The sequence below is a fragment of the Pelodiscus sinensis genome, chromosome 9 (assembly GCF_052426305.1).
Source record: "Pelodiscus sinensis isolate ZL-2025 chromosome 9, ASM5242630v1, whole genome shotgun sequence".
Lineage (NCBI taxonomy): Eukaryota > Metazoa > Chordata > Testudines > Trionychidae > Pelodiscus > Pelodiscus sinensis.
In genome coordinates, this window is record NC_143060.1 from 38096298 (window position 1) to 38123469 (window position 27172).

The following is a 27172-nucleotide window of genomic DNA, read 5'->3' on the forward strand; positions in this document are numbered from 1 at the left end:
TTTTTAGACAAATCTTTCTATTTATTTACAAAACAATTAGCTGAAAACCTAGACCAAGAAGATTCAAAGCTATTTCCTTGCAAGTATGAAGGAAAGCTGGAATAGTCACATGATGACTATAAGTGTATATGCAGAAATAAGTTTTATATAACTTTTTATAAAAAATGTATCTTTTTATTAGTCTGCTTTCAAGTCTTGGCTGTTTGACATCTGCATTTGGCTTATACCAACGAGTAAATCTCAAATCAAGAACCCTGAGGAAATAAATATATCCCTTTAACTAATAAGAGGTGCTACCTGCAAAAATGTGAATTCGTTATAAATGAAGTTTGCTTTTTGTTGTCATACTATTCGACCAAGATATACAGACTTGGGATATTTTTCCTTCAGAGCAGGCCACTGAACTATGAAGTAATCTGAAAAGTAGTAAAGAATTTTTCCAGCCAGGGATAACGTTTCCACTCGGCAGATGCTCTCTACATACACAATGATAACTTTCCTTAGTGCCAGTATGTCAAGGAGAAGGGCAGATATACAAATAGGGACACATGTTCCTGGTCCGTTGCACAATATCTAAAAGAAACAAAACAAAAGTCATACATCAGACTTTTTTCATATGTATAAAAACCTTATGTTTCCATAGACTATTACATTCACAAAAATTAGACCTTTATTAATACTAAACAAAAAGCAAAGGCAAATTTACAGTAGGGGTTACAATGCAATTAGCTTCCAAAAATATTTTAAACCAGAGGTTCTCAAACCGGAGGTTGAGAGATTATTACATGGGGGGTGGGGGTTGGGAGAGTTGCAAGTGACAACCTCCACTCCAAACCGCACTTTGCCTCCAGCATTTATAATTGTGTTAAATATATTTTTAAACTTTTTTTTTTAATTTATAAGAGGGGTTGCACTCAGAAGCTTGCTATGTGAAAGGGTCACTAGAATAAAAAGATTGAGAACCACTTTTAAATATCAAATATTGGGGTGAGGTGGGAGTATCTTTCCTAGAAGTTACTTTTTATGAAGGGATCAAAATTCAACCACTTTCAAGAACACAACTAGCAAAGAAAATGGTCAAATACTGGCTTCAGGCAGTGCTTTCACTGATGACAACAGGAGACCCATGAATGGAGCACAATAAAGCCTGAAAAGTTTAATTAAGATTTTTGAACTGGACAATACAGTTATAAACCTCCTAAATTCTGGCCCAGAGGCAGCACATGTACATGCTTAAAGCTTTGCTGAATTAGGGCTTTTATTAAGGCTTATTAGCTGATCTGCTGAATTATTGGGGATTTTCTAGTAAGCACTTGGGAGTTTTTACCAAAACTTGTTACCATTGTGCTCTTTTGTAGGTACATGCCTGGCAAATATTAATTACTCTAGCGAGATAAAGGATATTTCTGTTTGATTAGTAAGAGGAGGCACAAAGAGGGTATAGCCAACATTTTCAAACTAGGATATCTTCAGGCATCTAACCCATTTAGCTCCCTAAGTAAAAGTAGCCTGATTTCAGGGATAGGGGTCATGGTTACTAAACTGAGAGAGACTTATCGGCACATTTGGAACAGTAGCAGATTGTCTGGTAAATAATGGAGACATTGTATTTTATTATGACTAAAACAGCTTTACTTCCCTGGGATGCAATGTAAAATTTGAATAACTTTAGATAATAGGGACACACAATTTGTGTTATCGATTCAGTCCTGCACTTCTCACACTTATGGGCACTAACTTCATCTAAAAAACAGGCCACTGTTACTTAACTACATAAAGTTTGGCATCCACATGTGAAAATTTTGGCCAAAAGTGACTTGGCTAAGATCAAACAGTTGTTCCATAGCCAAGAGCACAGAATCTGGGGATCCTGGTTCCCTATCCTCTGCTCTTGTCAGCAGAACTAATTAAAAACACACAACTCCCATTACCTCAGCATTCCCAGGGTCCGGCCATTAAAGTGTGTGTGAAAAACTTATTTTAGGCTATTACATTTTGTATTTCCAGTTCTCTAAAGACTTCTTTTTGTGTAGAAAGTTACAAGTAGTTTGATAGACATCTGGCAGTCTTTGGATGACACAGCTTAGGTTATTTTCTCATATTAATCAACAGCCACCAAGTTTATATGCAAAATAAAATTTCATTTCTTGTGTGGTTTTTACAGAAATTATTCACATTTGATTTTGATTAAACTGTATATACAGTGGGGAAAGACAGCTTAATGGGTAACACTTTTTAAACTCTCTAAATCATTGAAATTCAGGAGTAGTATTACGCAATGCCCCAGTTAACCAAGAAATGTTTGCTACATGTCAACAGTAAAAAAATTATTTGTATAATAAAATTACAGTGTAATTCTTTTCATACTAGCCTTTTTCTAATTATGAAGCAATTCAGTTGAGAACATCAACTGCACATCAGATTTTAAATTTCAAAATAATATGCTGTTTTTTCAAAGCTGTTGATGCGCTAGATATTGAGTACCTATATCAGGCTTGAAAGTCCACTTTCCAAAATGTTGAGAATGAGAGTTGACATATAATTTCTGCATAATTTAAGCTCTAATTAAAATAATAATTCTACCACCTTACAGTTACTTAGGCCACGTCAGTACTAAATTGAGGCTTGACACTGAGGAGGTCCATCTTCCAGCATTCAATCTAGCAGGTTTAGTAAGGCCCCACTAAATCTAACACTGAGTGCACCCCCGTCAACTCAGGTATTCTTTACAGTCAGGAGAAGTAAGGGAAGTTGATAGGAGAGTGTCTCCCATCACCCTCCTGCTGAGGGGACATGGGAGAAATTTGTCGTAAGGTAAGTTGATTCCAGCTGTGTTATTTACATATCTCGAGTTGCATATTTTAAGCCAGTCTTTCTGTTTAGTATAGACGTGCCCAAAGATAATATTCCAAATGTGAATTAAGTAACTTGATGTTGTCATCCAGAGTCAAGTCTACACACAGACACATCATTGCAGCAAAGCATAATCCGGTCAGTTTCATCTCTGCTATTCAGAATCCTAAGAGCAGCAGTGAAACAGAGATCACTTCGGCTTAATACCACTTTACCTGATTTGTGGAATTTTCTATGACATAACCTCAGTGTCTAATAATTCTGTTCTTTACTATTGTTTCTACCAAATGCTCAATACTGAGGTTAAGCTCACTGGACTATAAATGCCAGGATCTCCTCTAGAGCCTTTTTTTAAAAATTGATACCATATTAGCTACCTTTCAGTCATCTGATATAAAGACTAATTTCAGAGCTTGGTTACAAACTACAATTAGTAGTTCTGGAATTTCATATTTTGAGTTCCTTCAGAACTCTTGGGTAAATACCATGTGGTCCTGGTAACTTATTACTGTTGAGTTTATCAGTTTGTTCCAAAATCTCTTCTATTGACATAGTAGTCTGTGACAGTACTTCAGACTTGTTTGCAAAAATAATAACTCCGATGTGGGTATTCCCTCATATCTTCTAAAGTGGAGACTGATGAAAAGAAATCAGTTAGCTTCTCTACAATGGCTTATGATGTAGAGCAGCCTTCAGACTTTTCCCATTTATGCTGACTGATAATGGAGCCACAAGTGATGTTATAGCAACTAGGGATGTTAGCGGGTAGTCGGTTATGCAATTAACTGATAAGCCTGGGCTTACTGGTTAATCATAACTACACACAATACCCCTCCCCCCACCTTGCTGCCCCTCTATCAGAGGTAGCAAGAGGGGCAGGGAAGGTGGCAGCCAATACCTGTGGAGAGAGACAGCTTTTAAGCTGGCTCCCTGCACATGCTGGCTCCTGCAGAAGCTATCACTCATGGAGAGACTGCTTTTAAGCTGTCTCTCTGTGCATACTGGCTTCTGTGGAGCTGCCTGCCCCCTCTTGCTGCCTCCCACAGAGTGTGGGGGGAGAGGACCAGCAAAAAGCGGGGAGGCGGCTCTGCAGAAGTCAGCACACACAAAAATGAATAATCGCTTCTGCCTGCCTCCCCCGGCCCTGTTGCCTCTAATTTTGACATTACAGCCATTACACTCATCTGCAGTGAAACCGCATTCCTGGAAAATAAAAATTAAAGACAAAATCACGGACTTTTGCTTCATTATAATTAATACAGGAGACCTGAAGACTTGGTTATAAACATTTATATTATTGCTGCCTGCAACAGTACCATGCAAATGCCTGTTCTCACTTTCAGGTTACATTATAAATAAGAAGCAGGAACCATTATTTCCTGCAAATGTAAACAAATCTGTCTTACTGATTGATTGAAGTAGTTGAACTGAGTGGACTTGTAGGCTCCAAGGTTTTACACTATTTTGTTTTGACTGCAGTCCTGTAACAAAAATCTACATGTGTAAACTGCACTTTCACAATAGAGAGATTGCACTACAGTACTTGTGTGAAGTGAATTGAAAAATGCTATTTTTCCAGTGCACATTAGTAATAAAAATATAAATTGAACACTGTATACTTTGTATTGTGTTGTAATTGAAATTAATATATTTGAAAATGTAGAAAAGCCTCAAAATATTTAATGAATTATAATAGACTTTCTATTGTTCAAGTGCAATTAAAACCACAATTAACTGAAATTTATCTTTTAATTGCATTTAATTTTGAGTTAATCATATGAGTTAACTGTGATTAACTGACTACCCTAGAAGAGACACATTCGCTCGCCAGGGCAGACATGACAAATTAGAGTAATGAATCCTGGGAATGAAGGAGGAAATGGGAGAACAAAGACAGTGCAATTACTTAAGTTTTATGTACACAGTTCTTTTGTTTCTGCTTGTGATGGAAACTTTTCCACCATAACCAGAATATGATTTTTACAGAGCCAACCCCAAATTCTTTTCCCATATTCTTGTCTCTAAAAACAAAACGAACAAACAAAAACAAAACAAAACAAAACCCACATTCATCACTCTATTCTATTACTCAGAAAGAAAGAAGAAACTCCATGAAGTCTTAGACCCTGAGCATGTGGGCAATGGCCAGTGTGCAAAGACTACAGAGAATTCTTTCCCAGGTGACTTGAGCCCTTCCCATATAGTGTCTTATCTCTGGGCACTGGAGATTTTTGCTACTGGCAGCTGCCAATAGGCCACATGCCATTGTAGGAAATCCCCAATTATCATCCCTTTTCATAAATTTATCAAGATCAGTCTTGAAGTCAGTTAGGTTTGTTCTCTCCTGCCCCCAGTGCTTTGAAGATGAAAAGTTCTATAGATGTGTAAAGTATTAAGCAAAGAACAGAAGAGACTATTGTGCTTTAACAAATCCTGGAAGAGAACGCAGTCTTAATTTTGTGAGGTTAAACTTTCCTTTTTTTATACTGTGCAAGTTACAGAGCTGACCTTTTTCCTTGTCCTACTATGGTTTCTCTTGTACACTGAGTTTTTTTAATCTAAAAAGGATACTAGTAGACAAGACATAATATAAAAACAGTATGGTACAAGACAACCATGGGGAAAAAATACATTGGCACACAAAACAAGCTACCAGATTCCCCTTATTAGTAGCATCACACACAGTGCACTTGTTTAAAATGTAAAAAATAGGAAAGGCTTACAACAAAGATCTAATGAGAGTCATGATATAAAGGAACAATAACTTATTATCCATTTTAGCAACTTGCTCAAGTGCTGTGAACTTAAGACATTTTAAACATGGAACAGAGAATGGAAAATCTTAGCTAAGAGAAATAAAGGTCTCCTTTCATATGCTTTCATTGTGTGAGCATTTCTATAACAAATATCTAAGTTTGTTATAGGAATATAAAAGTATAACCATTTAAACAGTTAACAGATAAGCATCAGTTTATCTATTTCTGTTATGATTATACCCTTATACTGCAGAGAAGCAGCGAAGCCTCTCTAGGAGCGGGCCTGGGGGCCCTGCCAGTCTTGCTCCCAGGGAGGCTTTGCTGCGGGCTCCACAGTATAACTTTTAGAAGATATACTGCAGAGCATGCAGTGGCATGTAACCACTAGGATTTTTAGCGGTTACAATTATATTTTTATATGACTTTTTACATCCCTACTTTGTTATGGTCAATTTAATTACAGGGTGCACCTCCCTAAACTGGGACTCTCTTGTTCAGCAACTGGACCACGGATGTTGTCAGACAAGAGAGTCCCAGGGCAGGAAGGCCAGCAGCTGAGAGCCCCATGAAAGGTGAGGCTGATGGTAGCGGGGTCAGGGCACCAGCACACGCGTGGCGGCAGCAAGACCATAGTAGCAGGGTAGAGGCAGCCCATGCGTGCCAGCCTGGCAGTGCTGTTGTGCTGCGGTCGGCAGTGGGGACAGAGCCGCAGCAGCCTCGCTGGCAGGGGAAGCTCATCTGGGGCCATGGCAGGTTGGCAGTCGATCAGGGCCACGTGCTGGCTGCCAGCAGAGCCGCAGCAGCGGGGCCAGAGCTGCATTCTGCCGTGCCAGCAGTGGGGCCAAGGCAGCTGTGTTGCCTGGTAGCATGGAGCCAAGGGCTGGGGAACCCCAGGCACCTGCAGTAGCATGGGGCCGGCGACTGTAGAAGCCTGGATGCCCATGGCAGCATGGGGTCATAGATCAGAGAAGCCTGGCCACTGTGGCAGCCCATGGCAGCGCAGAACTGGAGAACCCCGACAGCCAGTGGCAGGGCGGGGTTGGGGGCTGGAGAAGCCTGGCTGCCAAAGGCAGCGGCGGGCTGGGGAAATCTGGCTGCACACGGCAGCGCATGCTAGGACCAGAGAGCCTCAGCTGCCAAAGGCAGCCCAGGGTTGGGGTTGGTGGCAGCAGAGTGGGTGAAAGGAAAGAGGGGGCCAGAGGCAGGGGGCCGGCTGGCTTTCAGTCCATGGCAGGGATCACCTCCCCTGGACTGGCAAATTCTGTCGTGACCTTGCTGGACCAGCGAGGTCCAACCTATAGCTTAAAATCTGGGCATTTTACAATGCTTAATTATTTCTAAGGCATTGCTCTTTGACAAAAATAGAAATACGATTTTGAAAAGAGGCTTGTGATTTTGGTAGATAACACTTTAAAGTGTTATCTACCAAAATCACAAGCCCCTTTTGAGCACTTGTACTCTAAAAATTAGGCCCCTCTAAGATGTCTCAAGTTTGACAACCAATTTTTTTTTCCATTTTTGAAAATCTTAGCTCCAGAATCTGTCTGAAAAGGATTATGAAGAATGTTTTTTTTTGTTTAACCAAGTGTCTGAGCTAGAAATATACTGAGCACCTCCTGAGAGTTGTTCAGCATCCTCAACTCCAAATGACTTCAGGGTAGGATACTGAATTCTGCTCCCTAACACAAAGCATGAGCAGTCACCACAAGCCCAACGCAAGGTACGGAAGCAGATATTATTCTCCTCACAACTAAGAGAAAAGGCATATAAGACCACTGCAGCAGAGTCTGCTGCTTCCCGTATATAGATTTTTGGCCCCAAGTATGACCATTATACAATTGTTCTTAAATTTTCTCAATACGTGTGTGGTATTTTAATGCAAAGGGCTTAGGTAATTGGCAAAGATGTACTGTTTCTTTAAACTATTATTCATTTTATCAAGATGGATTTCTTTTTTATAATGTCAAAAGCATTATGTGCATACTAAACTACCAATAGACTAGCAATTTTGACACAACTTGACAATTTTACCAGCAAATGTCTCAGCCATTTTAAGGTTCTTTTACAAACAAAGGATCGATTGAATTATGCAACAGTTACTTCAGTGTTCTTCTCATATGATTTTCCACGTCGGCTGCTTTGGTAGCATATTAAACTACTCAGATTTTCCAGTCAATTTCACTCATAATGATAACTTGATAAAATAGATACCATTAAATGAAACCATTGCTGTAGCAAGGCAATTTCCTCATGCACTCATTACTCTGGTTTCATATAAGCTGTCCATTTAATTGGATAAAAGGCACTTTACCTTTTCTTTGCTTTTCTTTTTTAATTACTGTGTGGAAAGAAGGGCAGGGGACTCCACAATGACTTTTCCTTGATCTTCTGTTTTATTTAAACTACATATGAGGCTTGCTGTGACACAAACCTAACTCCACCAATTAAGCCAAAAAGACTAGGATCAGGCCCATAAACAGATTGTGTACAGCAGTGATTCTCTACCGGGGGTACATGTAACCTGGGAGTATACAAAGGTCTTCCACGGAATACATCATCTCATCTAGATGTGTGCCCAATTTTACAACAGGCTACATAAAAAACACTAGTGAAGTCAGTTCAAGGTAAAAGTTCATGCAATATTTTGTTTATATTGCTCTATATACTATGCACTGAAATGTAATTACAATATTTATATTTCAGTTGATTTACTTTCTATGCTAAACATGAAAAAGTAAGCAATTTCTCAGTAATAGAATGCAGTGACACTTGTTTTTATGTCTGATTTTTGGAAGCAAGTAATTTTAAGTGAAACTTGAGGGTATTCAAAATAAATCAAATTTTTGAAAGGGGTACAGTAGTCTGGAGTGGTTGAGGATCAGTGATTTACAGAAGCTATCATGGTGCAGCATACTGCATATGTAGTTAACCTTGATGTTATTTAGAATTACTATAGTAGGTAACTGAAGTTTTTAAAAAGCTTTGTTACAATTGCTTGTCTTGTTTATACCATCACTACTGAGGATTCTGTAATTATATGTTATCAATAGGCATCCCAAACAAGTCTTGTTGCAATCTTTAAGGACACATACAGATGAATAGGAGTGAAGGGCGGATGAAGTTGTATGTATTTAAATAATGTTGTTATTTTGGGAACTTTATGAAATGTTAAAATTAAAAATGTGAATATCAGAAAAAAAGGGGGGACAAGATTTCACTAAAATGTAGCTAAATATTAGAGATAGATCAGAACCAAAACCCTGAATTTAAGCACATTAACGTTGAGGAAGTTTGGCTCAAATTCAGGTGGTTTTTTTTTTTTTTGTGTGTGATGCTGGACCAATCTTTAATAAATATAGTCAAATGCAAAAGTAACAATTTTGAATGCTTAGGATTTATTCAAATGCACTACGTGATAGTAACAGAAACATATTGGCTTTAACAACAAGGAATCCAGTGGCACTTTAAAGATGAACAAATCTATTACGGTATTAGGGTATGTCTACACTAGCCCCCTACTTCGATCTAGGGAGGCTAATGAGGGAGACCGAAATTGCAAATGAAGCGGGGATTTAAATATCCCGCACTTCATTAGCATGATCCCCGCCGGTCGCCATTTTAGAAATTGACTAGCCTGAAGTAACTGCCCGCGTCTACACGCGGCAGAGAAACGGGATTCCAAATTAAAGCCCTAACTCGAATTAGCTGGTAACCCTCATTCCAGGAAGAATACCAGCTAATTCGAGTTAGAGCTTTAATAGCAACCAGGAACATGCTAATTTAATGCTTCATTTGCAATTTCGGTCGCCCTCATTAGCCTCCCTAGATCCAACTAGGGGGCTAGTGTAGACATACCCTTAGAGAATAAGCTTTTGTGAGCTACAACCAATGTTCCCTCTATTTTTTTCTGGCCAGGCATGCACGGATATACAGCACCAATAGAAACACATGCTGCCAGCTGTGCAAGGCTATGGGCACTTTGCTAATCAGCTGGATGGCATTTTAATCTCTCCTGGGCAACTGCCCAAGCACTCAGCTTACAGAGAACACTGGCTACAATTCACTTTCTCAGATGCTGAAGAGAAAAAGACAAAAATAAAGAAAAGGAAAGGATACAGAGATGGGACTGTGACATCAGTGCTAATTAAATGAGAGAGGATGTGGCTTGTCTCCAACAGTGTTGAGAAGAAAATGAGCAGTCCTGAGGCACCTTAGAGTCTAACAAATTTATTAGGTCATGAGCTTTCATGGGTAAAACCTACTTCATCAGTACACCAACATATTTATGGCTGACTTAGAACAATGATTCCTCAGCTCCTATTCCCAAGTGCTCCTCCTCTACTTACACTACATTGACAACATCTTTGTCATCTGGACCCTTGAAGAAGTCCACTGGGATTTCAATTATTTCCACTCCACCATCAATCTCATCCTGGACCAGTCCACACAGGAGATCTACTTCCTGGACACTAGTACAAATAACTAATGATCACATAAATACCACTATATACTAGAAACCTACTGACCCCTATACATACTTATGCACCTCCAGCTTTCATTCAAAGCACACTACAACCCTCACCTAAAACCTCTCCTACACATCATCAAGGCTCTACAACCTATCAGATGATCCTTCGCTCTCACAGACCTTAGGAGACAGGCCAACCCTCACTTACAGACAGCCCCACAACCTGAGACAAATAATCACCAATAATCTCACATTCCACAATAGAAATACTAATGCAGGAACCTATTCCTGCAGCAAACCTTGTTGCCAGCTCTGTCCACATATCTATCTTAATGACACCATCACAGGACCTAGCAACATCAGCTATACCATCAAAGGTTCAATCACGTGCACATCAACTAATTTAATATATGCGAACATGTGCCAACAATGCCCCTCTGCCATGTACATAAGATAAACCAGACTGTCTCCATGCGAAAGAATTCCTTTCAAGTAGGAATAAGGGATCTTCCGGAAAAGGGTTTATTTTCCACAAGATCCCGTCTAGACTGGCGCTTTTCTCCGGCAAAACCCCGAGCCGGAAAAAAGTGGCAGCCCTGTTCATGCAAATGCCGCGGGACATATTTAAATCCCCCGCGGCATTTGCAATTCCGAAGTGTCTCATTAGCATCCCTTTTCCAGAAAAGGGTGCCAATGTAGACACAGCCATTATGTTTCACAGATTAACCAATTAAAGGGGAAGCTAGTAGGGAGGCGCTCCAACCTGGCTGGAATAGCGTGCCCCTCCCCAACGGCCAGACTGGAATAGCCCCCTGCCACAGGTGCACATGGGCTGCTCCAGCTGGGCTGAAGCAGTTCCCGTATGGCTTGAGCAGCCCTCTGCCCAGCATGGGAAAGGAGCTGCTCCAGCCTTCACCAATTATCTAAAACTGGTAAGCATCACCCATTGTGGATGATGCTTACTGGTTGCCTTTCACATCTGTAGTTGCCATTCTCAGACAGAAAAACTTCAAAACTGACTATAGATAGAAATTGCTGAGTTGAATTCATATGCAAATTTGACATCTAAACCAAAGTCTAAAACTCTAAATAAAAACATGAAGTGGTTCTCCTATTACAGTAGTCAATTTCTCATTCAGGTATTCTCATCTTCTCACCAATGTTGGAGATGAGCCACATCAATTCTGATTGAATTAGCACTGCTGTCACAGTCCCATCTCTGTATCCTTTTTTGCTGACACAGACTAACCTCTCTGAAACCTGTCGTATTGGCCTAACAGCATGAATTTACATATTTGAAGACAAATGAAAAAATTACTAGAAAGATGGCATCTAATCTACATTTTGGTAAGTGGCATATCTCCTTAAATGAGATCATTGCCAGCGAACAGGCTAAGTACGTAATTTCAATGACTCCAAAATTGAAGCGACGAGGAGTCCTGTGGCACCTTATAGACTAACTGAAGTGTAGGAGCATAAGCTTTCGTGGGCAAAGACCCACTTCGTCAGATGCATGCATCTGACGAAGTGGGTCTTTGCCCACGAAAGCTTATGCTCCTACACTTCAGTTAGTCTATAAGGTGCCACAGGACTCCTCGTCGCTTTTGCAGATTCAGACTAACACGGCTACCCCTCTGATACTTGACTCCAAAATTGAACACATTCACACATAGTTTAAAAGTCCCTGAGACACTATGCCAGAGAAACAAATACAGAAACAGGAGGACAGGTTTAAAATTTAATCAGAACCTTTCTACATGTACTGCCCAAGTAAATTAGGTCGTATTTAAGTCAATAATTATTATCCTCCACAATCACAGGACTACAGATATTTTACAGGTCTCCAGCTATAGAACTCAACTAAATTTTTTGGGATGAAATTTAACACTTCCCTTCTTTTTAGTAGCTATTAAGAAATATTGCACGGTGTCCTCACCAACATGCAGTTACTGATTGTGAGGCCATGATGCCTTATTTGTCTATTGCACTATTTACTACAACACCAAAATGTCTCTAGTAAGCACGGTCAGGGTATTATTCAGATACTCTACTACAGAGAAATAACTCCCCTAACATTAAGTTCAGGATTCTGTTTCTTCTGTTGACGATATCATAAACATCTTAAATACCAGAGGGTGAAAGCAGTGCACAGCTTTGCCTGTTTCAAAATTTAGTCTATTGCTAAGGCTAAATTGCTATGTCTAGTCTGCAGGCTTCTTTCGGAAGAACCCTTTTTTCAGAAGATATTTTCTGAAAAAAACTTCTTCCAAAAGAGAGCGTCCACTCACAAAAGCGCGTCGAAAAAGCGATCTGCTTTTTCGAAATATAGCGTCCATTCAGTGTAGACGCTATCTCGCATTTAAGATGTGATTACTATGGACCAGGGCACCCGTGCTTTTTCCTCTTTCCTCTTCTTTTTCCTCTTTCCTCTTCCCTGTCCACACACGCCTTTTTCCGAAAGCTCTTTCAGAAAAAGGCTTCTTCCTTGTAGAAAGAGGATTACCATCGCTGGAAAAACCCCTCTGTTCTTTCGATTTACTTTTGGAAGAATGCGATTGCAGTGTGGACATAACTCAGGTTTTGTCAGAAAAACAGCCATTTTTCCGACAAAACACTGTAGTGTAGACATACCCTAAGTAGAAACACAATTTTGCATTGGTAAAAAGGACCATGAATTTTGTTCTAATATACTACTAGAAAACTTACCCATTGTTGCATCTGGGTCATTCAGGACAGGGGGCTGGCAGTGGGAGGGATACAGGAGTCAGGGCGGGGCCTTGGAGATGGAGGAAGAGGGGCAGGAGTCTGGAAGAATGTGGGGTGCAAGGATGAAAGTTGGGGGCTGAGGAGGGGCTCAGGGCAGGGGGTCCCATCCAGCCAGGCTTTCTCTCCCCACCCAGCTGTCAGGAGCCTTTTGCCTAACCTACCACCAGCGCTGCAGCCAATGGCCAGGAACAGGGGGAAGGGTTAGGCCGGGGAGCTACCTACTCAGTCTTGTGATAAACAAGATGGAGGAACCCCAGCCCTTCTGGCCATTCTCTTGGTGGTGCAGCTGCCCCAAGTGGTCTCTCGGCACTATAGCTCTCCCCTGCAGGCTTGCTGCTCCCCCAGTGGCCACTGTCAATATCATATCCCTCCTCTCTGTGCACCTCCTTTTCCATGGGAAAACAGTCCCATTCCCGGCACTTCCCATTTTCTTGGCACAACCAAACCTTGGCCTTGCTTTAAGTTAGAGTAAGAGGAAGCTGCATATGAAATTTGGTGGTCCTATCTCCTACCATTTAGGAGGAATTCTTGGACAAATTGGCTCAGCGACAGATGGATGAACAGACATTTCTAAAGTATGTAGATTGATTATAGTCTGATCTTATCATCTTTTCTTAATGGGAGTTTTACCTGAGTAAAGACCATAAGCATAAGTATACACATATTGTATATTCATTAACGGCCTGATATGCCAAACAGCTACTCCCTCTTAGAACAGATAAGCATTTCACGATTAACAAGCTTTGTTTTACATACCAAATCTGGCTTTAGTCTGAAAGTCAAAGGAAAGGAGTAAAGTACAGAGTACAGTGTTGTAAGTATTGAAGAGCTCCAAGATTGCTGCACCTCCCGACATCTGGGAATGCGATTAAGGGTAAACTAGAAGAGAACAGGATAAATTAAATTACTTTCTTTCCAAGGAATATGTGACAGCATATATATCAACATTATTATAAAAACATTTGTTTGTTGCTCACTGTCTCCTTTTTACATACACTTGTTATGTCTAAATCTGGAATGTAAACACTTTGGTCAAGAACTTTGTTGTGTAAAATAGAAGAACACATAAAAACAATACCTCTGCTAAACATCAGAATTCTACTCTTCCGCTCCATCCCACATTACTTTAAAATATTTTTAGCTCATTAAAAATAGACACGAGAATCAACTTCATCTGCAGTTTGTTAACTTAGTGCCCCACCTAGTGGACACCACTAAGCATTAAAACAATTTTATGTTTGTACTCATCACTGGACAAAATTTTCTGACTTTTCCAAGTGTAAACTGGAAAAGGAGTTATTGCAGTATAAAAACTGAGATAAGCAAGAAGAGAATCTAATGAGGCAGTGGCTAGCATACTCTTATTTTAATCCAGATTAAAAAAAATTAAAATAAATGATATTCTTATCCTTTAAATTAAGGTTGGGGAACCAATGGCTGGCAGGCTGGATCCAGCCCATTGGTTAATTTCATTTGGCCCTCCCTAATACCCTGAACCTCAATGCACATGTGTGAGTGATGCAGTACCCCCTGATTTTCTGTGGGGTCACCGCCACCAGTCCCTCAAACAGAGCTCTGCTTTCATCCTCAGCTGTGGCTCCAGCCTCAACTCCCTGTCCAAGTCTCTCCCCTCCCTTCCAGAGCCACAGCCCAGTTTTGGACCCAGTTCTGAGGATCACTGGCTTTCAGCACCACTGCCTCTGCACCCTATCCCAGGCAGGTAAGATAGAGCTATAAGCACCAGCTTGCCCCGCTGTGTGGAGAAGCCTTGAGCCTCTGCGTCCTGCTGGGCAGGTGAGTAACTCCGAATTTACTTTTTCTGTGGGTTAATGGCACATGACAGAAAAAAAGATTACCACCTCGGCTACAAATGAATGCATCAGCCACAAAACTGACAAATATACATAGAAAAAGTATTTGAAGAAATTAATAATTGAGAAAAGTAGTATTGTCAATTTCTTTAGAAACTAGTAAATTAAAGGGAGGAGGAGAGAGAATATTCAATAATCAGGAGCTACACAAAATTGCATAAATTCATCCCTTCCTCTTCCCCCCCAAAAAGGTAGCACATGGATAATAGTACTTAGAATCCACACATCCTTGTTAGCAGGCTTTTGGACTTGATTGTAACAATTCTAGAATACACAGATGGGTCAAAAGTTACTCTCTAGTCACAGTGAAACTCCAAACAAACATACCATGTGTGATAGCTGTTTTAGAGAGATGGCCAACTATTTGATAAGAATTGGCCAAAAGCTGTTAACTCATTTCACGAAGGCCACCAACAGTCACCAATTTGTAACAAGTTTCAGTAATCATCAACTTGATAACCTGGAAGTGAAATGCTCCTAATCTCTTCACCAAAACCATAAAGTCTTCTGTAATTCTAAAAATACCAATCTTAGCTAACATCATGTTTCCCTGATGAGTGGTGTGCTAAAATCAGGAGAAACTAAGTTTTAAAAAAACTTTGTTAAAAAAAGTAAACTAAGAGAGAAATTCTTAACATTATAAAAGTTGGACAGACAATCTTTCTGTAAAGAGGATTGGAAAAAATGGTTAAAAAGCAGAAGAAGTTACAGAACAGAACATTATTCCAACAGTCTTTCTAAAGTAGTTATACATTTGAAATACACACTCATTGTCATAAACTTTTTTCTTTAAATATTGTAATTTTGAGTCATCCGTCTTATGACATTGTGAAAACATTCTATTTAACAACTACAGAATGTATTAAATCTTAACATGGAATTGTATAGAAGGGAAGCTTGTTTTGAAAGTACTGAATTGCAGTGTGTCGTATCAATACATAGAAGTTACCACAATGTGAGAGTATGTTTTAAACTTATGATTTCCAACACCCCCGATCTATATTTTGTTTTAGAAACTGAAAGCTTGCAATAACATTTTCCATCTGTACTATAATCCAAAGGCTAACAGTAAGCACTTAAAACTGATGCATCTTTTAATGGAAGTCCGCGTATCGTATTCATATACACCAGAGATGGACCAATTAGTCTTTTTTCACCTCAGATCTGATATCATAAGTTTGTGTTTATTTATAATTGCTTTTTCTGCAACTAGAGACCTTTACATTGTTAGTCAGCCATCAAATTGTCCAACAGTCAAACAGTTGGCAGTCAAACAACAGATAACTGGAGAACGGTAAACTTAAACATTACTGTTGTAGTTCTTTATTATCTAGTGACTTTTTTTACTACCTTGCAGAATCATGCCATTGCCATGGCCCATAACAGTGTGTTCAACTGAACATGATCCCAAAGGAATTAGATATATTTAACCTCCTTTCATGCTGAAGAATTAGGATTTCCTAATGTGATCTATTTTATAAGGTAAGATATAGAAGAGAATATGCAGTGTAGGGTAAACTTATTTCCAACATGCAGTTAGACATATGTCTATATAGGAGTTAATTAACCTTGCTGCACTAACCCTCTTCAGATATGAATATTTAATAAAATGAATGGAAGCTATAAAATCAAGCATCAACATTAAGGTCACCTGTTCTAATATAAACTGCTCATTCTATTGGTGAACCAGTAACTTGTGAGGTTCAATGCTGCAGAACCTTTCCAGAACCAGGTTCTATGGGCAGCAGCTCTCAGGAGAGCACTGGCAGCATGAATCTTGCAGAAAAAGTGCAGTCAAGGGGGAAGTGGGGAGCTCAGAGGCAAGGGGCAGTGCAGAGGCCAAGAGTCTCTGCATTGAAGGCCCTTTCTATTGGTGGATTACTCAAGATTCATGGGATTAGAAACTAGGGATGTTAAATTTAAACAACTAATTGAACAGTTAATGGAATTTACACTGACTATTTGATTAACTGATATGGGCGCCTCCGCCTCTGAAATGTAGCAAGAGCTGTGCTGGCTCTTGCTACATTTCAAAAGCAGAAGCGCTGCAGGGAGTATGGGGCGAGTGGGGGAATTCAGGTAGTCCCCCGCTGGCACCGTGCTCCCTGTATTTCAAAAGCAAAGTGTGTGGGAAGCATGAGGCGAGATGGTGGTTAGCTAATTAGCTAGTGAACTCGGTAAAGGTTTACCAGGACTCAGTTGCGAAGAATTCTACACACAGGAAGTTCCTGATGAGAGAAGTATCTAGCAAAGCTCCCTAAATGAGAGATGCTGGAAAGTATGCTCTGAGGAACAGGGAATTTCTAAATGATGGAAGGAAGTCAAGTCTTTCAGAAACCATAATTGACAGATCTCTTTAGAAGGACTCTTGCTAAGTAGTGGCAAGATGCCTGACCCCAAGGAAGGGACTTGTGCTAAAAGAACCCTGCTGGAAAGGAATGGTAGATCTAGGTGGGAACACAAATTAAGATTGACTCAGTCTTCCAGCTAAGACCCAGGGGTGAAAGCTTGCTTATATCTTTATTTGATCTTTGTTCCCTATATAAAGCCTTTGTGAACTTATTGATGATGTGAGGAAAGTGAGGCAGGAAACATCTACAGTACCACACAATTGGAAGACTGCTATAGCAGTGTTTCTCAACCTTTTTTTTTTTTTATAAAGTACCCCTTTAAAAAAATTATAAGTATCCCCAGTCCTACAGTTTTCAGACACAGAATTTTTTCTACTGTTGCAACACATTTGTTTAAGCAACTTAATCGTAGCTAGGCGTGCGATGAAATTTTTGGGTGTAAAAATACAAAAATAACAAAGTGCTGTAAAACATAAAACAAAAATTCAGTTTTCTCCAAATTTCAGTTGTATTGATGTACCCCCCAGACTTCTCGAGTACCCCTAAGGGTACTTGTACCACTGGTTGAGAAACACTGTGCTATAGGGCAGATACATCCTGTGACAGTGATTCAATTCCTAGCCTTCCTTAGGAAGAGGAAAAATCACCTCTATGAAGATAAATGAGGGGGAAACTCTGCAAGTTACCATTCACTGTGTTTCCAGTCTTCTGCAAAGGAACAGGAGAGCTTTAATACATGTACACTCAAAACAAAACATATTAAATCCTCAAGCTCTCACCATGCTGGAACAAACAACAGGCTGAAAGCATACTCTATAGTGTATGCTCCTCAGCTGGCTGAAAATAAGCTATCTATGCTGCAGGTAAATTGATCTTTCCACCATCTCCCCATGTTGAATATGCTTATAGAGTGGGCAGCCTGTATTTCTCAAAAAAGTTGAGACTCTTTTTCCAAAGGAAAAAAAATCTGTTCCCAAAAAGTCCATCTCAGACTCTCACAAATGAGTTCCTCCTACTTTCTGTCTATAAGGAAAAGAAAATAATGGAGTTAGCCCATTTGCAGTGGGTGGAAAAAAATCAAGAAACTCTTAAATGACCCTAAAAAGACCCTAGCAAAATGATACATAATATGAAGATTCCAAAACTATTTTTTGTTATGAATACTGCTAATTATCTAACTATCATCAGGTGAAAGACAGAGGGATTTCAAACAACTTTACTCCAAAATCCTTCTCTTCATTCCACCATACATTTAGACACTGTATTTTGTTCTCAAGAAGGAAAATCTTTCTACCTCACTTCTGCATTAAATAAGCAGAAAGAAGAATGTAATTTCTTAGGTGGAATAACTCTCCCCTTAATCTTTAATAGAAATTCCCATCAAAATAGGTCTATGAAACAAGATACTGAATTATTCTCAGCTAGGCTCACCACAGACTTATGAAAAATATTTTTCACTTAAATACAAAATGTGTTGGCAGCTGGCCAGGAACCTTGTGGTTGCACCTAGCTTTCTTTAAATAGACTGCAGCTGCTTTTATCTTTAGTACAACAGTGTGGTTGAAGAGGTTACAGGTCCTATTATTCCAGGCTCCATCTTAAAACTGAGTAGTCCCCGTATGGACCAAGACTGTCCTGTGCTATAAGCAGCACTTCATAATTCTGCATGCCACACACTACCTGTGGGCTACATTTTGGTTACTCTTGCTTTGAATATTAAGAGGCAAATTCTGCAAATTATTAATAATAAACACAGTGCATAATATCATTTTTAGGTACCACTGAAGTGCTTCAGACTAAACAAACATGTAGCTTTATTTTATTGCTTTGTACTTTATGGACCCAATCCAATTTCAAGTGAGGTCAATAAAGATCTTACTACTGACTATCAGGGCTACATCTAAATTACAACTCTTTTTCGATAAAGAGATGTAAATTAGACATATTGAAATTGTAAATTAATCTGGGATTTGAATTTCCCATGCTTCATCTACATAATGATGGCTGCAGCTTTTTTCGAAAAGCCACTTTTCGAAAAAACAACCCCCCCCCCCCCCGCAGTTAAGACGGGGATCGTTTGACAGAAATGTTATAGGCTCTTTCGAAACGGGGCATTTCTGTCGAACGATCCCCATCTTGACTTTTTTTTCGAAAAGTGGCTTTTCGAAATAAAGCCGTGGCCGCCATCATGTAAATGAAGTGCAGGAAATTCAAATCCTTCATTTACAATTTCGATACGTCTAATTTACATCCCTTTATCGTAAAAGGGATATAGTTTAGATGTACTCCAGGAGTCGGATCAGGCCTTATGTCACCCGCGAATGTTGTTCATCCATGTGCAGAATAAATTTTGTTATGTGTATGAAGGCATGTGTAGATATGCATCACCACTAGAAACACATGCTGCTGACTGTGGGAATTCTGCTAATTAGTTGGGTAGCACCAGAATCTCTCCTGTGTGGACATCCAAGTGCTCAGCTTACAGGAAACATTGGCACTGACTCATGTTATTTTTAACCAGTACCACACCTCTGAATCTAAGTAGACAAATGTGATATGGAGTATGAGAGAGTTATGACTTAATCTGTAGTCAATAGAAACTCTCATTAGAATTCCTTCAGATGGATTGGGCTACACGTTAGAATGCAACCCAATACTAATAAATTCTACAAAAACCACAGAACTGAAAGCCCAAAGTATAAAAACATGCAGCAACAAGAACAAAAATCAAAACTCAAAAGGTATATTTAAGTCAAATTTAATTGTCCTTGGTATACTTTTTGTAATACCGGTTGAACCTCCCACATCCGGCACCCTCAGGACTCAAACGGTCCCGAATGAGGGGATTTGCTGGACCAGGGGAAGTCCCTCCCAACATGGCCCATGCTGTCCTGCTGCTCCCAGCTAGGACTCTAGCCTAGCCCCACTGCTGCCTGCCTGGCCATGGCTGCCACTGGGGTCAGAGTTCCGCAGTCGGCGACAGAGCTCCGCTGCTGGGGCTGGAGCTTCACAGCTGGGGTTGGAGCTCTCTGGCCACCGCTGCCAGAGCTCTGTGTCTGCCTCCCCAAGCTCCACCACTGGGACCAGAGTTCCATGGCTGCCATTGCTGGGCTCCCACTGCAACCTGACTGCAGGGGCCGGAGCTCCCTGCTGTGCCACCTGCCAGACCATGGCTGTTGCCCGACCAGAGAATCCGGGTTAAGGGAGATACAACCTGTATAAAACACTTCAGATATTTGAGAAAAAGTAATGTATATTAACAGGTCTTGCCGAACCGTGGCGAGCCCTGCTCGCCAGCTGCGCTGTCCAGCGATCTGCACATGAGCAGATCGTTCTGCGCTTGCACAGATCGCCCGAACCCGGCTCTTCCGGCTTACAATCTACTCGCCACGGGCGAATAGATTATATTATTTGTCAAGTCCTATATATTAACTTAGAGGACACCATCAATTTAAACCATACTTTTCCCCAAATATATTACATTTACTGTTAGAAGAAACACTGATTACAACAACATTTAAGGCACGTCTTACACAGCAGGACTAAAGCTGAAATAAGCAACAAAACCTCAGCTAGGTTAACTGCGTAGCTGAAGTCAAAATAGCTTATTTAAGCTTTTGGCGGTGTCTACATAGCAGGAAGTCCGAGGAAGAGCACTCTTCCTCCAATTTCCCTTACTCTTCATACAATGAGTGTTACAGGAGTTGGAGTAAGAAGTCCTCCAGCTCAACATAATTTCAACATTATGTCAAAATAGCTGCTTGTAGCATAGACGTGGACTATGTTATTTTGGAATAACATCAGTTACTCCAAAATAACACTGCTGTGTAGACATTCCCTAAGAAACTATGAAAAAAAAATAAGCGTGGTTGCTTATGCATTGAATAGATAGCAGGTTATGTATGGTCACTATACCCCAGATACAGTTATTTTCCTTATTGTTATTGGGTGGGTGTTACACAAGGTAATGAGAAAGAAAGACAGACAGACAGAGAGATGTATGGGAGCCACCAAAACTGGCAGGGAGACTAAGGGACTAACATCTGAAACTACTTTTAATTTTTCATGATCTACTTTATTAAGTTTGCAGTATCTCTGTAATATACATGTAATCAATTCTGTTCATTTGATATTTGACATAACTTGTCATTTCTGAAATATACAGAGAGTACAAATGTAACAAATTAACACACAAACATTTTAGCTGAATGTTTTATTTCAAATTGATCCAATATCAAGCAAGTAAAATTAATGATTTTAGTAATCCTTTTAAAGGTGATTTAAACGACAGTAGATCCTCATAGTTACAAACATCTAGGGAATGGTAGTGCTTTGTAACTTTGAAATGTCTGTAACTCTAAAAAGAACAAATCCTAACATTTTGATCAGAGTTTTACAACTAAACATTCACTTACTATAGCTTCAAAACTTTACTGTGCAGAAGAAAATTGCTGTTTTCCTTTTATTTTTTGAAGTTTTCATTTAACACAATATTGTACTGCATTTAGGGATATAAATGATTAACCAGAGAGCATCACTCTTATTTGGTAATGCTTACTGGTTATGGTTAACTAGCAGTGGGCTAAAGCAGCCCCGCACAAGCAGGGAGCAGCTCCAGCTCTGCAGGGCCCACCATAGGCCTAACCCAGTGTGCTGCAGGCAGAACCGCTCCAGCCTGGCCAGAGCAGCCCCCATCTGCAGTGGGAGGACTGCTCCAGCCCATCTGCAGTGGGTGGAGAGGGGAGTTCAGCCCAACCAGGCTGGAGTGGCTTCCCCGCTCCTCCCTGTTTAATTGGTTAAACAGTGTTTAACCAGTTAACTAACTGAAAGGGATTTTACATCCCTAACAGCATTTGCTTTTCGTTTTGGTCTCTGCTGCTACCTGATTGTGTTCTGCTGATTCCAAATGAGACATGGTTTGTGCAGTTGGTAACTCTGGTGTTCATTTGAACATAATATACTACAGTGCAACTTCAGAGTTATGATTAAGCTGTCTTATGAGTATATGACTTACCTGGAAATTGGAGAAAGTTTCAGCTCTGTTTTGTTCAAAAGAACGTATTTTATCTTCACTCATCTTATCTGAATCTGCAAAAATATAATGTCTAGGAGAGTATGACAGGGACAAACTGCCGAGTAATCTCAGCATTTCTGTTGTGTGTCCTCCTGAAAAAAAATCAAAGCTAGTTAGTATATGAAATACTTAGCTACTTCCATCTGAAAACTTGTTGCTGGGGGTCACTTCTTCCTTTGAGAAACACTGCTACTACTAGCATCATTACTCACCCCCCTCTGGGAGCTGGGAATTTAATTAGGGGCTGTTTATGATGGCTAAGGTAATACGGAAACAGTTCAACTCTCACTGAAATTAACTGAAAGATTCACTCATTTAAAATGGGAGTTGGACCAGGCCCATACAGAAAACATACTGTAGAGACCAGCTCCCCACACCCTCCTCTCTGGCTGGAGCCCCCATGCTCTGACCCCATTCCCCAACACATGGAGCAGGGCAAGTTCCTGTGCCCCACGTGGAGTGCTGAGCAGGCAGAGTGGAGCCAGCCCCTGTACCCCAGTGTGAGCACTAAGTAGGCAGAGCAGGTCACACCCCCAACACTGTGCTGTGGTTGGAGCAGGGGGATGGGAGGGGGGCGGAAGCGAGTAGGTGGTGTGTAGAATACACATTTTTACGGGAGCCCTTATTTTTAGGGCCAGAGCATCTATTTCTCCCTGCCCAAGTTCGGTTGTGGTGTGGGAGGGGGGGAAGGAGATCCCATCACTCATACCTCCCATCATTACCCATCCACTGTAATTCTTCCATTGTAATTAATCTAGTACCTGATCTTCACTGGAGTGTAAAGTGATTTGAATATGGTTAAAACAGAGTTTGGTCCTATCGTGTAAAACAGCTATATCAGTTGGAGGACCATCATATCATCCCTGAAATGGTCAATTTGCCTGTTAATAGAATCTCATGCTACTCTTTATATACTTAAGCTCATTAATAAATTAGCAACAATGGCAACATTATGTACCAAAATTTTGGTGGGCCATTCAGTGAAAAAATTATAGTCACCAAAATTTAAATGTCTCATTTTTACTCCTTTCTTCCACCGACATGTTTTTTTAAAGGAGCAGGCACACAGTTACATTATGCTCATGTGCCAAGACACAACCCCAGATAGCATGCTGAAGAGTGAAACTGAATATGACCCCATTCCTGTAAGCCACAAATGCAACACTTTCATTAAAGCTTATCGGAATTCTCTGTCCTTAGGGCATGCAGGATCAAGCTGTAGGTTGGGACTATTTTATGCCCTGATCTTGCAAACAGTTTTACTCATGTACTTAAATTAAGCATGTGCATCTGTTTGCAGAATTGGGACCCTAGTTATTTTCACTCCGCCATCAGTTACAGCAGTAAATCAAACTGAAATAAAGCAGCTCAGTTGTACTCTATCAGCTGTGGCACACTTTTAGTGGTGGCAAATATTGTCTGGAAGACTAATAGCAATTAGGATGCATGGCTAGACACTTGTACATGGCAGGAGACTGACAGAAGAAAACCATGGTATCTAAACTGCCATAGTTCAGCACTTAAGGCAGAAACACATAGTTGTCAATTTTACAAACATTTTTGCACAATATTTTTTGAAAGTGTTCTAAAGCAGCAGTTCCATGGGCATCCAGTGGCTTAGTCAGGGGAAGGCTCTGCCTCCCCCAAACCGCCAGCCTGGCCCTGCTCACACTCCACTCCCAGAACGCTTGCTGTAGGTGTACTGGGGGTGGAGTGATGCTGTCCCCAGTGCCCGCCCTCTTCATGCTCCGGCCATGCTGCCACCTGCCTCCCTGGTGCTCCAGAGAGGCTGGAGCAATGTGGTTTCCTCCTCCCACTGCTACCGAGGCCAGGGAGGTTTGGGCCAGCTCAGGACATCCCGCTGCTCCCGAGGATAGCATGGCCTGCCTCCCTCTGCCCCAGCTGCACTGACTGCCCATGTGCGGCTTTCAACCACTGGCTGCTGAGCCACAGCTGCTCTGAGGGCCAGTGTTGGGATATACTGCCCAGTGTCTCCCTTCCTGCCGCGGCTGTTGGGAGAGGCATGTCTTGCAATACCTCTCAGCACTGTGCTGGGGTAGGGTCTCCTCCCTGCTGCAGAAGAGCAGTTCACTGTACAGTGGAAGGGCCATGCAAAGCCTGGCATGACAGCCTTAGAACATCCACAACCCAGGAAGCAATACTAAGCTGATGGCTGGGAGGCAGCACAGGGCTAGGGGGGAGGCACTGGGAGCTCTGGGGGCAAGGCTAGTGCTGGAGAACTCTGGGGATGGAGGGCTCTAAGAGGCAGGGGGCTGGCACTGGGAGCTCTGGAGGCAAAGCTAATGCTGGGGGGCTCTGGGGACAGGGCTACTACTGGGGAGCTCTAAGGGATGGGAGGGCTCTAAAAGGCGAGGGGCTGACACTGTGGCATCCACAATAGGGAGCTGGCTCTGGAGGCAGGGCTAATAGTGAGGGGGCTATAGGGGTAGAGCTGGCACTGGGGTGGGCTCCTGGGAGGACTGGGTGCAGTGGGGCTCTGGAAACAGGAGGCTGGCAGTGAGGGGGGGCGATGTGGTGGTGGAGGACTCTCAGGGGTGAGGGGCTGGTATTGAGGCATTTGGAATGGGGGGGCTGGCACTTGGGGACTCAGAGTAGGAGGCTGGGACTCTGGGGTCAGTGCCTGGTGCTGGGGGGTTCTAGGGAATGAGGGCTGGCACTAAGGGCTGGGGCTTTTAATACCGTGGACCAACAAGCACATTCACAAACTTTTGGCTGGCCAGTAACATTTTTTATTAACATGTTTGCATAATGAAAATGCAAATATACAAATACAAAGTTACTGGTCCACCAAAAGTTTGTGAATGAGTTTGCTGGTCTGTGGTACGAAAAAGAATGAGAACCATTGTTCTAAAGGACATCTCCTTAGTTCAGTAGTGGGCTTGCAAATTTAAAGTCTTTATATTTAAATCTACCATAGTGGCATTATAGCAGGAAGCTCTCAGATTCAAACTCAGTCATGTGTGTGTGTGTTTTAAAAACCATTACCTTAATCCTTACATGGGTATGATGTGAGAGTGCTTTTCACTTAGCAAGTATAATGTTTTTTTGTTAAAGCATACAAAAATGGGTTTTTCACTTACTTGAAGAAAAAACATTGTATGTACAGCAGGTGACTCATAAAACAAGCTAAAAATGGTGCAAAAGATGCTAAGACATATTTAATTTTCTTTAGATGTGTGTGTATTGTTTCATGTACCCTTTCAGTGTCATTCCAGAAGACTCTCATTCCCCCCATTCTTAACCCCACATGTCCTTGTAGAGGGGTGTCTTTCACTCTTTGTTTTCTGTGTCTTAAAAAAAAAAAGTGATAGAACTAGTGCTTGTTTCCTTGAAAGCACAGCTAGGTCTCAAAATACATATTTAAATGAAATTTCACTCTACATCCTATACATCAATTGCTGCCCTTAAGGGTGTGTGGTTTTGACAAGCTCTGTTCAATAGCTACAGCACTCTGTTCCAGCAGAGGATACATATCAATGTTATTAATAAATAAATATATCCATAGCATACAGAGGGCCCCATGAATAGTGGAGGTTAATTTTACAATCCTTGCAGTGGAAAGGTTACACTTTTAATATAATAAAATACCACTCTGTAACCCAGTAATGGATGAAGCAGTCTTACATATTAAAGAAGAAATATAAGACAATAGCATTATTGTCAGTGATGGTGGTCGTGGGTAATTACAGCCTCCTCACCACGTAGGTGTGTTTTGCCCTTTGGCCTACCTGGTTGCTGAAGTGTGACCCACTTGACTCCCCAAATGTGTTTGAACAGTGACCATCACCCTGGGTTCTCTGTTCAATGCCCCCCATGGGTTTCGTCCTCCTGTTCGTTGGCTGTCCCTCTCCAATCTTCACTATCCACGAGGGATGTGAAATCCAGGCTAATCAGCTAACTGGTTAAGCATTGGTCTCCCTTCATGGTTAGCTGGTTAACCGAGCCGCATCCAGGCTGGAGACCACTGCAGCCCTCCCAACCTGCAGGGCTCTCGCCCCTCACCCTCTGTTGGGGCTCCCTGCTGGAGCAGCCCCGGCCTGCGGGGCAACCAGGCTCCTCGTGGACAGGGGTTGCTGCTCCCGCCCCCCGCTGGTTAACGGTTAACCAGGACCGGTCAGCAGCGCCCTAACTGTCCCTGCCACCCCCTCCGCTCTGCATTTCCGTAGAGCTCTGGGCTGTTGCCTGGGGGCTCCAGCAGCCTTCCCCAGCCAGCACCAGACCACCGGCTGCCGGACTACACTTCCCAGCATGCACCGCTTCCGGGGCGGCGCTGGACGCTGTCGTTCACGGCGGGGACCGCCCGCGGGAGTTTGCCGGCGCGCTGTGCTGCCCTCTGCCGGCCGACAGGGAGCGGGCCCGCTCTACTCACCGGAGCCGGCCACCACCAGGAGACTGAGGGGACCTGTCCGCGGGATGCTGTTCCGCCTGACTAAGAGAAGCAGCGCAGTAATCAGCACCAGCAGCACAGCGGCACCCAACATGGCCTGCAGGACGCCCATAACGAGGCGCGGGAACAGTCGGAACTCCGCAGAACCCAGGAACGCACGGTGCGGAAACTACGGGGGCCGTAGCAGTTCAAACTTACTCGATTCTGTATACGCGTTTCGTAACGCGGCGATCGGCAGGAGTCTCCCCCCCGCCGACAGTGGAACACAGGTCCTTGCGCGCGCTTTTCGCACCTCCCCCCTTCACTCGGGGCCCATGGTCGCCCTTCCTTCGACTCCAGCGAGCCTGCGGGCGGGAAGCGGGGCTGGGTGGGAGGCTCTGTGAACCTGCTCCTGGCTGACGATGGCCGATGTAGGCAGGTGGTGTGTAGAATAAGGATGTTAAATATCGGTTAATCGGCTATTTCCAGCGCCTACTCGACAGGCACTTCTGCATTCCTCCTTTGAGATGTACAAGAGACCCCCCCCCTACTTGGGGCTCTTGTACATTTCGAAGGAGGAAGGCGGAACTCCCCATGCAGCCCGGGCCAGCGGGAAGTCCTGCCGACTCCAGGCTGCCCGGGGCAC

At 42.0% G+C, this 27172-nt stretch overlaps 1 protein-coding gene across 1 annotated transcript; it reads right to left on the bottom strand.

Annotated features, from left to right (window-relative positions):
- ALG14 (ALG14 UDP-N-acetylglucosaminyltransferase subunit) lies at positions 1 to 26718 on the bottom strand. The gene is made up of 4 exons (XM_006114135.5): positions 26530 to 26718; positions 22080 to 22231; positions 13600 to 13722; positions 1 to 573 (listed from the first exon to the last, which is right to left on the bottom strand). Exons 1-4 carry the CDS (start codon positions 26657 to 26659, stop codon positions 343 to 345), a joined length of 636 nt encoding a protein of 211 aa, XP_006114197.3. The 5' UTR covers positions 26660 to 26718; the 3' UTR covers positions 1 to 342.
- Positions 26719 to 27172: the final 454 nt, after the last annotated feature.

Coding starts and splice junctions, on each gene's coding strand:
- ALG14 (XM_006114135.5), bottom strand. CDS start 26,659: ATGGGCGTCCTGCAGGCCATGTTGGGTGCCGCTGTGCTGCTGGTGCTG. Junction 13,723..22,079: donor AAACTTTCTCCAATTTCCAG/GTAAGTCATATA, acceptor GTTCTCTTCTAG/TTTACCCTTAATCGCATTCC. Junction 574..13,599: donor TCAGACTAAAGCCAGATTTG/GTATGTAAAACA, acceptor TGTTTCTTTTAG/ATATTGTGCAACGGACCAGG.